Source organism: Rhincodon typus, chromosome 9 (assembly GCF_021869965.1).
Source record: "Rhincodon typus isolate 14 chromosome 9, sRhiTyp1.1, whole genome shotgun sequence".
In the NCBI taxonomy this organism is placed as follows: Eukaryota; Metazoa; Chordata; class Chondrichthyes; order Orectolobiformes; family Rhincodontidae; genus Rhincodon; species Rhincodon typus.
The window spans coordinates 91059062-91070151 of NC_063340.1; the positions used below are offsets into that span (position 1 = coordinate 91059062).

The window sequence follows — 11090 nt, forward strand, 5'->3', positions numbered from 1 at the left end:
TAACTCACTTGTGTATAACCAGGTCTCCCTCAGAGCCTGGGTCCTGATCCAGATGTGACAGGGTCCTGATCCAGATGTGACAGGGTCCTGATCCAGATGTGACAGGGTCTCCTGTCAATGACCTGTCTGTTGTTTTTGAGTGCGTAAGCTGCACTTGTGTTCTGATGAGACACAGACAATGCAGCCGCTATGTAACGCCACATTTGTTCAACCTATTCTTTTCTGTTACAGAAAGGAGGTTGGTCTCGATTTGTTCTTTCCTAAACAGCTGCAAGACAGTATGAAGGTAGGTAACCATCTCTGCTAATAACCTATTTGTTCCTCATTCTGGTCTCATTGTTTGTCAATGGGAGACTTTTTAAAGATGTTAATGGGAACAGACCGGGTAATTGGGACAGAAAATATTTCTGAGAATCCAGAAATAGGAAGTGTGTCTTATACCTCACTGGGGCAGCATGCTGGAACTGAAGTCCCACTGTTCTGGAGTCACCACCCAAAATTAAAGGTTTCAATTCCTCAATTTCCTAATTTTAAGACTCAGGATGACAGAAAGCACAAACCAGGTTTATCTCCTTAACAAGAGTTCCTGTTCATTACAAAGAAATAGAATCTAGTTACAGGGAAACAATGATGAGCTGTTGACATGTAACTACTTTATAAAACCCATGTCCTGTTATAAACTCCTCCTTACACACATATAGACTGATATAGACAGATAAAAATATGGGTGTTATGGACAGAGGGAAAGACTGGGAAGACAGTTCAGAGTTCCCTGTCCACAGGGTTTTCTGAGATGATTCTTGTGCTGCTCAGACACTGCTTCTCAATCTTCCTTTTCCAGATGCTTTCACTTATTTACAGGAGGCACAGGAGGACTGATTCACACTTATAGCAGCTCTCTGTCTGATTCATTAAAAGTTGCAGCTTACAGGAACTGCTGAAGGCTTATAGTGCTGTTTACTGCAGAGAACAGAGACAGCTCCGGAGCTGGTGGAGATCTGATGGCTTCCCTGTATCTTGTTCATGGTCCCAAAGCTGTTCAGTCTGTTACATTGCTCACATTGTCATTGAGAGGCAGAAGGCCCTTGGCCTGTGAACATGTGACCAGTTACTGATAACAATCAGCTACCTGTTGATGGTTAAATCTCCATTTTTTACATACCCTCCTGCTCCACTCCCTCCCTCTCCACCATCTAGCTCTACCTGGTCTGTAAACCCTGTCCAACTACTGCCCCACAGTCAGCTGTGTAAACAGCACTTACAGTGAGGATCAGGTGACTTGATTTCAGAAAGTGCAACAATCCCTTGATGTTCCTTAGGTTTTTAAAAGTGTTCCTTTCCCATTTCATTCCACAATCAAAAATACAGAAAGATAAAAATCCATGACCTGTATAATGGTCCAAAAATTAGATTCATGCATTTTAGAAGAAGTCAGAAACACTAATTATCAGAAAAAGCTGTTCAAGTTTGAACACACTTGAGCAAATGGGAGGGTGATGTGAGTTCGGTTGTTAGTTTTAAATCGAGATTGATCAGTTTTTAATCAGCCAAGTTTACAGGGTATCAGACAAAGCCAGGCCTATGGACTTTAGATAAGTCTTGATCTCACTGAAAGATGGGATAGACTCAAGGGGCTGAATGGTCAACTGTCTTACTGTTGTGCAGCTGTTAGTTTTACCTGGCCTTTGTTCAACTCTGCAACAAGATTCTCTTTTGCAGATGATCATTCTCCACATTGTTTTTACCATTCTCTTACGGTGGGCTGCGGGCAGGAGGAGGAATGGGGTCATGGGCCAGACCACAATCTGGTGCACATTCCTCATAGCCCTCAAGAAGATGGAGTGTGATTGGACCTTTCATCCAGCAAACTTTCACTTGACGTTGTGTCAATGCTGTAGGAAAGGTCTTTGTCTCTGATATCAGCTGCTGGGAAGGTTGAAATCCCAGCGGAGGAGAACAAGATTCCAGCTCACTCTGCTCGTTCTCGCTGTGTTTCTTTAGAATGCTGAATTTAATAATTTGCATCCTTTAGCTCAAGCATTTCATCGCACCAGAAATCTAACCACTGCTACGTAACACACACTGTTTCCTCTAAGCTTTGTCAGCTATCATCATTGAGCTGTCGTTATCCTGGGTCCTCTTCTGTACCCTGTAGTCTCCTGCTATCCAACGTAGTGAGTTTGCACATTCTCCCCGTGTCTGTGTGGATTTCTGCCAGGTGCTCTGGTGTGGTCCCACAGTCCAAAAATGTGCAGGTTAGGTGGATTGGCTGTGGGAAATTACCCATCATGTTCAGGGATGTGTAGTTAGCCCTGGGAAATGCAGGGTTACAGGGATAGGGTAGGGGGAAGGATCTGGGTGGGATGCTCTTCGGAGTTGGTGTGGAATCATTGGGCCAAATGGCCTGTTTCCACACTGAAGAGCTTCTCAGTATTCTCTGCCATACCCTGTAGTCCCGTGCAATCTCCTGCAGTCCTGTGTCATACTCTGCAGGTCCAATGCAGCACCCTGTAGCTCGGTGCGTCCAGGAAGAATTATACTGCTCTTTTTCAAACGATGTAGGGAACCTGGGAGGGGAGGCCATGTCTTTGTTTTCCATCTTCTCCGTAAGCGGGAAGCATGAAAACTGCAGCACTCCTTCAGTGCAGCGAGGAATAGTGTACACTGAGCAAAACCTGACACAGCAAAGTGCAGGAACAAAACAATTACTTTCACTAGTTATAAAGACAGTTAGAGCAGGCTGTTAGGAGTTTTCGTGCCTTGTTGGAATGCTGCCAGATCACAGCTTGAATAATGAGCTGCTGAAAGCAGGAACCGTCTCACGCTGTCTCTTTGCTCCTACCCACAGGCCAAGCATTTGCGTAAACTTATCCAGCAAACCTTCCTGCAGTTTAGCCAGTTCAAGGAAGATGAATGCATTTCCAAGTTTTTCGAAATCCTTCGCACTGTCACCAATTTTGAACAAGAACATTATAAATGTGAACTGGGTGTAAGTCCATTCGGAAATTTCTGCTCACTGCTCTGTGACTGTCCTTCTACAATAGCTCTCATTGTGATGTTGAGTTGTGGAAATGAGAGGAAGCTTCAACTGTTATTATTTTGATAAATGTGACTCCTTTCATCTTTTAAACAAAAAAGACCTCCCAACCTGGATTCCTTCATCTCCTCTCCCAACACAGTGTTTACTCAGTTTTCACTGAGATTAAATCTCAGCTGGTGATATGTCTTTGCCCTTTCTGCCTGTTCCCTGAGAAGAACACAGTGGCTTCAGGAACACAGTTTCTCTGAGCAGGACCTTGTCTCGGTGAGCTGTCAGCACACTGAAACAGCTTCTGTCTGTTTTAAAATGGAAACAGCTTGCATTTATCTGATACATCAAAACAAGAAGATACATTCTCTACACATTATAGTGCTCCCCATGCTTCTACCCCCAACACAACCTCAAACTGATTTCACCTTCAGTGACTTACAGACTCCTTTACCATGGCATTAGCCATGGAGACAGTGATCTGTGAGGCATTGACAAACATGATCAGTCGATTGAGTTTGTTAACCTCCTCACAAAGACAGTTTTAACCAATCCATAGTCTAGCAGCATGGTGAGTCCAATCTGATGGACCTGAGTGAAATCGGAAAATCAAATCCATCTCAGCAACTGACTCCCTCCAATTTAGGAATACTTCCCTTGACTCCTGCTTACTCTCTCTCTCTGTCTCTCACTCTCTCTCTATCTCTCTCCCCCATCACGCTCTCTGTCTGTCTCTCTCTCTCTCTCTCTCTACCTCTATCTCTCTCTCCCACTTTCTCTTTCTCTGTTTCTCTCTGCCCCTCTCTGTCTTTTCTGTCTCTCCCCCGCCATCTTCCCCTCATCTCCCCCCCCCCTCTCCCCCCCTCCCCCCCACCCCCTCTCCCCCCACCCCCTTTTCTCTCTTCTCTATCTGTCCCTCTCAGTCCCCTTCTCTCTCCCTCATTCTCTCCATGCCTCCCTCACTCCCTTCCCCACCCCCCCTTTCATTCCCTCTGCCCCTGTTCCCCTCCTATTCCTCTCTCCCTCACATCCTCTCTCACTCTCTCCCTGTGTTTCCTGGGAGATCTTTGGAATACAAGAAGACTTTCACTCTGCAGTGTTTTCTCAATGTGTACTCTACTCTTTCACATTCTCCCTATCCTCTGCCTCCCTCTCACTCTCTCCTTCTTTCTGAGATATCTTTTTTCACCTTCTCCTCATTTCTTGCTGTCTCCTTCCCCCAACCTCTTTGTCTTCAATTTCTCCTTCCATTTCTCTTCCCTACTCTTTCTGTCTCTCTCTGTGCTGTTCAAACGAAAATTCTGAATTCGGGCTCTAAGTTGAGTTTTCCCTCCTGTACTGTGCCATGAACTGCAGTCACTCTCACCCAATCATTTGGATGGTGCCGTGCTCGGTATATCAGCTTGTCTCTGATGTTCTCACCAAACACTGTGGACATCAAACATCCTCTCCGCCCACTCACCAGCACAGCTCCATCCTGTTGTGAGTGTGCAGTTTTGACTCTCTGCAGCCTGTAGTTCTCTCAGTGAGCTGCCACCACGTCATTGTCTTAAAACCCGACGCAGCACCCTGAAGTAATCCTCCTGGCTGGTTGTTAAGTGCAGTGCCAAGGGAGTGCTGCACTGCCTAAGGTCCTGCCCTTACAAAGAGTTGTTCAGGAATGTTTCACCCCTCTTTGAATGTTGTGCCATTATAGATTTTCACTTTGTCCTGTGCTCTCCCCTCTGCCGTCCTCAAATCGTCCAACGTTCATAATGAAATTATCACTGTGTAGAGTTTGTTAAAGTGTTTGATGTTTTAAATACCTCCTCCGTGAAATTCCTGTGTGCTGGTGTCACACTCCGATTATTTCTGCATTCTGCCTTTCAGCAAGGATGGATCATCACTGTGGAACTGGTCATTGGACGTCATGGAATCGGCCAAGTGATCAATAAGGACGGAGTGAGTACAGAGACTGTATCATTCAGATTTCCAGCAGAGGTCTCTGTTCAGGCTGGAACCACAGACAGTGAGTGAGGAATTTAGCAAAGTCGAGGAGTGAGACACATTGACTAGCACACTCCAACTGGCTTATTTTCATCTTGTTTGTTTATGGGATGTGGGCATTGCTAGCTGGGCCAGCATTTCTTGCCTGTCCCTAGTTGCCCCTTGAGAAGGTGGGGGTGAGTTGCCTCCTTGAACCACTGCAGTCCATGTGCTTTGGGTTGACCCAACAATGCCCTTAAGGAAGGAATTCCAAGACATGGACCTAGCAACAGTGAGGGAATGGTGATGTATTTCCAAGTCGGGGTAAGGAGGTGGAAATATTGGAGGGAGTGCAATGTCAGTTTACTCTCACCCTGATAATTGCTATCCCTGGGCTGTTTACCTCTTGCAGACAGTGTTCACCCAGAGCAGGTCTGAGATACCCACGGTCATTATCTGTACTGGAGGTGTCTGAGATTCACTAGTTGTGGGGAGCAGAGACTAACCCCATGATATGATTAAGATGTGTTTTATAACAATGGCATGCTATTTACCAAATTAAAGTAAGTTAAATATTGTTTTATGTTTCGATCCTGAATAGCCTATCACCTTGGCAGAATTCAGCCAAATCAAGTCGATTAATTTTCTCCATTCAGAGGGTGAAAAGAAAGCTTCCCTTCAGCTCGAAATTAAAGGAGCCCCACAGGTACTGACATTCTCACATTGCTCAACAAATGACCCCCATCCAACTTCAATTGTTAACGTTCTTTCTATTATTTCAGCGAAGTCCAGAACTTTTCTGACAGTTTTAGTATGGAAAGGCAAAATGTGATAGCACAGGCTTAAAGGGCCAAAGGGCCTGTTCATGTGCTGTATTGTTCATTGTTCTGAAGAAGGGTTGCTGGACTTGAACCTTTAACTATTTCTCCCCCGACAGGTGCTGCCAGACCTGCTGAGTTTATCCAGCATGCTCAGATTTTGTTTGTTGAATCCACCTTCAATGATTCTGTTAACCTTGTTGTTCAAATGTCAGTTTGTCCAGTGCCTATGAAACCTGTCCCTGGAGTATCTCTGATTGTGCTATTTAACTGGGTGAGGCAGCGTGATGGTATCCCAGCTATGGTGGAGGATTGTGTTCATTATGATCCCATTATTATCTGAGAGCCGTGCTGGGAGAGCCCAGTGTTTGCACCTAAACCAGGATGGGGAGAGGGTTCAGGCTGTTAGTATGGAAAACATTCTGGGTGTAGGGAAAGGGACTATGTTTGTTATAAGTCTGCACACTACTGGTGAATGGGAAAGAGGCTGTCATTCTGTAAAGTGGGCACGAATGGCCAAGTACTTGGGTATCTTAAAACAATTAGATTTTTGGAATTTATTACAATGGGAAGAAGTTTGATTTTTTTTCTATTATGCGTTCACGGGTTGAGGGTGTCACTGGCTGGGCAGCATTTATTGCCCATCCCTAATTGCCCAGAGGGCAGTTAAGAGTCAACCACATTGCTGTGGGTCTGGAGTCACATGTGGGCCAGACCAGGTAACAATGGCAGTTTCTTTCCCTAAAGGATATTATTGAACCAGATGGGTTTTTCCAACAATCGGCAATGGATTTATGGTCATCATTAGATTCTTAATTCCAGATATTTCTTGAATTCAAATTCCACCATCTGCTGTGGCAGGATTCGAACCCGGGATGTTATCTGGGTTTGTTGATTAACAGTCCAGCGATAATACCACTAGGCCATCGCCTCCCCAAACAGAAATGAATGGGGAGGGGTTTAGGGATTTGGCATTCTATGGAACGAGGGTGAATGAGAACAGGTTTTAATACCACTAACATTTGAGATGATGGACTAATTCCAGACGGCTGACCAAGATTTTCTCTGTACTCTACCTTTGCTCTAGTTTCTGCAAATGATGAACAAAAGAAATAGGAGGCTGTTCGGCCCCTCGAGCCTGCTCCACCATCCAATAGGATCGTGGCTGATCCGACATTCCTCACATCCACTTTCCTGTTCTTTCCCCATAATCCTCAATTCCCCGACTGATCAAAAATCTCTGTCTCAGCCTTAAACATTCACAAAGAATCTGCCCCGAGCTCCGTGTTCCAAAGACTCACGACCCTCTGAGAGAAGAAATTCCTCCTCAGCTCAGTCTTAAATGGGTGCCCCCTTTATTCTGGGACTGTGCCCACTGGTCCTAGACTCTCCCATGAGGGGAATCATCCTCTCAGCATTGACCCTGTCAAGCCGCTTAAGAATTCGATATGTTTCAATGAGATCACCTCTCATTCTTCTAAACTCCAGTGAGTAGAGTCCCAACCTGTTTACACTTTGGTCAATAATCAATCCCTCTAAACCAGAGATCATCATTGTGAACCTTCTCTGAACAGCCTCCACTTAAATGATGCTTTTCCTTCAATAAAGGGACCAAAACTGCCCACAGTACTCCAGATGTGGTCTCCCCAGCACCTTGCACAAATACAGTAAGACTTCCCTACTCTTACACTCCAACCCCCTTTCAATAAAGGCCCACATTCCATTAGCCTTCCCGATTACCTGCTGCCCCGTGTGCGATCTTTCTGTGTTTCATGCACAAATTCCCCCAAGTCCCTTTGTGTTGTAGCTTTCTGCAGTTTTTCTCCATACAAATAATATTCTGTTCATTTGTTCTCCCTTTCAAACTGAACAACTTCACATTTTTAGTGAGACTAACCAGGTTTCCTTGAACGTCAATACTTACACATCTCAGTCGTTTTTTTTTAACTTTTGCTACCAAAATGAATATTAATATTTAGCCAATAAGACAAGCTGTCGTCTTTCTGTTAATCCTGCAGCCATTAACAATCACAACCTCATCAGTGGTGATGGCAGAGAGCATGGCGGATTTAATCGATGGTTATTGTCGTTTGGAGAGTGAAACCACCACCTCCTTCATATCGAGGCCCAAGCGAGGTAGAGACCAGTGACAACAACATGATATTCACATCCAGCTTTAATATGCCTGTCTGTATTTCTGTTTTGTTAACTGACTTTCAGAACATTCCTTGTTTGATAGACTGTAACTTGTCAATCAACCCACAACACAATTCAAGTAGATTGACCACCACACAGTCCCTGTGGAGATGAAGTCCCACCTTCACATTGAGAATACCCTCCATCGTGTTGTGCGGCACTATCACCATGCTAAATGGGACCGACTTTTCTCAGATCTATCAACTCAAGACTGGGCATCCATGAGGCTCTGTGGGCCACCAACAGCAGCAGAATTGTACTCCAGCACAATCTGTAACCTCATGGCCCGGCATATCCCCCACTCAACCATCACCATCAAGCCAGGGGTTCAACCCTGGTTCAATGGAGAGTGCAGGAGGGTATGCCAGGAGCAGTACCAGGCATACCTGAAGATGAGGTATCAACCTGGTGAAGCCACCAAACAGGACTACCTGCACGCCAAACAGTGAAAGCAGCAAGTGATAGACAGAGCTAAGTGATCCCACAATAAATGGATCAGATCTAAGCTCTGCAGTCCTGCCACATCCAGTTGTGAATGGTGGTGGACAATTAAACAACTCACTGGAGGAGGAGGCTCCACAAATATCTCCATCCTCAATGATGGAAGAGCCCAGCACATCAGTGCAAAAGATAAGGCTGAAGCTTTCGCAGCAATCTTCAGCCAGAAGTGCTGAGTGGATGATCCATCTCGGCCTCCTCCAGTGGTCCCCAGCATTACAGATACCAGTCTTCAATGAATTTGATTCACTCTACATGATATTAAGAAATGGTTGGAGTGCAGCTCCAACAGCACTTGAGAAGTTTGACACCATCCAGGACAAAGCAGCCCCCTCTTGATTGGCACCACATCCACAAGCATCCACTCCCTCCACCACCGACGCTCAGTAGCAGCAGTGTGTACTATCTACAAGATGCACTGCAGAAATTCACCAAAGATACTTAAACAGCACCTTCCAAATGCATGACCACTTCCACCTAGAAGGACAAAAGTCTCGATCACCAGTGTTCTGTGTTTGTTCTTTGAAAGACTTTGTATAGTCCTGTGGGTCTATCACTCTCCCACTAATGGTCTGTTTCATTCCCTGCAATGTTCCTCAACCAACCCTGTACTCCACAGTTGTTTGTTCCAGATGGTCCTGATTGGAAACAGAGGCAATTGTGTCATTGTTTTGGCTAATACGCTTTCCAATTCTAACATTCTACAGCTGATTGGCCGAGAATCTGTTTTTTTTGATATTAATTCTGCTGTGGCCTCTCTCCCTACAGCTCATGAACTTCCACAGCTGCCATCACAGTATGTATCAAAATCTTTTCCTCCCTTTGGCAGTCTGATTACAAACAACAACTGCAACACGGTGCATTTATGTAGCACCCGTTGATGTAGAAAAAACACCCAATGGCCTTGGTAGGAGAGTATTCTGACAATCAAGGCATGAGTTAGCAGGAGGGACGAACACAAAAGTTAAAGGATCAAGGTTCAAAGGAGCACTTGAAAGAAGGGGAGAAGTTTGGGGAGGGAATTCCCCACAAAAACAGAAATTGCTGGAAAAGCTCAGCAGGTCTGGCAGCATCTGTGGAGAGAAATCGGAGTTAACGTTTCAGGTCCAGTGACCCTTCTACAGAACTCAACCCGAAATGTTAACTCTGATTTCTCTCCACAGATGCTGCCAGACCTGCTGAGCTTTTCCAGCAATTTCTGTATTTGTTCCAGATTTATAGCACCCACAGTTCTTTTTTTTTTACTTAGGGAATTCCTGAGGCTTGGGCCAGAGCAGTTTGAGATGTGGACAGAGACAATGGTGCACATGGAGAGAGTGTTGTATGAAAAACTGTATGCAGAGCAGCTACAAGATGGGCCAGTCACTCAGCTGGGAGCATTCCAGAGGTAGGAGGGAGTGACACTGGAGGGGTGCCCCACTCAGCATTACCGCTCCCCACCCTGACCCCAGCACCTGTGACTTCTACATCCACTCCCCCCACCCCCCAATGTACCAAATTTCCTCTTTGAACCAAATTTCCAAATGCACTCACTCAGCTGTTTACCCTCACAGTGACCATGCTCCCCTTTCGGATGGGTTTGACAGGAGGAGTAGGTGAGGGAAAGCAATAGGACAGAAGAGAGAGTTGTGGGAAGGTTAGAGGGTGAGGGGGTTTAGAGATCTCAGGTGTTACAGAGCAAGCAGAAAAGGAGATAGTAAGTTGTGTAGAGAAGAAAGAGAGAGATTCAAAATCGGTGTTACTGGCAGAATATGGGTCAGGTCTGCTGAAAGTCAAGAAATCCAAATGAGGGAGAGGGTGAAGAGGAAATGCTGGAGAAAGCAGACAGGAGGCAGTGTTCATGTTCTGAGGTGATGGAATTTGATGTTGAGACCTCAAGGCTAGAAAGTGTTGAAATGAAAGGGGAGGTGCTATTCCTCAAGCTTGTATTGTGGGGAGGCAATGGCCTAGTGGTATTATTGCTGGATTGTTAATCCAGAGACCCAGATAATGTTCTGGGGACCTGGGTTCGAATCCCGCTGTGGCAGATGGTGGAGTTTGAATTCAATAAATATCTGGAATTAAGACTCTAATCATGACCATGAATCCATTGCTGATTGTCAGGTAAAACCCATCTGGTTCACTAATGTCCTTTAGGGAAGGAAACTGCCATCCTTACCTGGTCTGGCCTACATGTGACTCCAGACCCACAGCAATGTGGTTGACTCTCAACTGTCCTCTGGGCAATTAGGGATGGGCAATAAATGCTGCCTAGCCAGCAATGCCCTCATCCCATGAATGAATAAAAGGTTCATTGGAACATTGCAGCAGGTCCAGAGCTGATATGTTAGAGTGATGTTCCACAAAGCAGCCTTGTCAGTCTAAAGGAGACCGCATTGTGAGCAGTGAATGCAGTAGACTAGATTTTAAAAAGTGCAGGTAGATCGCTGCTTCACCTGGAAGGTGTGTTTGGGCGTTGGACAGTGAGGAGAGAGAAGGTGAATGGGCAAGTGTTACACCTTCTGCGATTGCAAGGGAAGGTGCTGTGGGAGAGTGGGAGAGTGGGAGAGTGGGGAAGTGCTGGGAGTGATGGAGGAGTGGGGAAG

At 45.5% G+C, this 11090-nt stretch overlaps 1 protein-coding gene across 6 annotated transcripts in view; it reads left to right on the plus strand.

Annotated features, from left to right (window-relative positions):
• Positions 1–11090, plus strand: part of ptk2ba (protein tyrosine kinase 2 beta, a) — a 125721-nt gene that overhangs the window by 66812 nt on the left and 47819 nt on the right. For all 6 annotated transcript variants that reach the window (XR_007262860.1, XM_048600860.1, XM_048600861.1 and 3 more), the window contains exons 7-12: positions 232–286; positions 2849–2989; positions 4898–4969; positions 5595–5699; positions 7830–7947; positions 9274–9301. Coding sequence is in view for 5 of the 6 variants with exons in the window: in XM_048600860.1 (XP_048456817.1) it covers positions 232–286; positions 2849–2989; positions 4898–4969; positions 5595–5699; positions 7830–7947; positions 9274–9301 (519 nt within the window). In the remaining variant the exon portion in view is untranslated. The remainder of the gene's footprint in view (positions 1–231; positions 287–2848; positions 2990–4897; positions 4970–5594; positions 5700–7829; positions 7948–9273; positions 9302–11090) is intronic.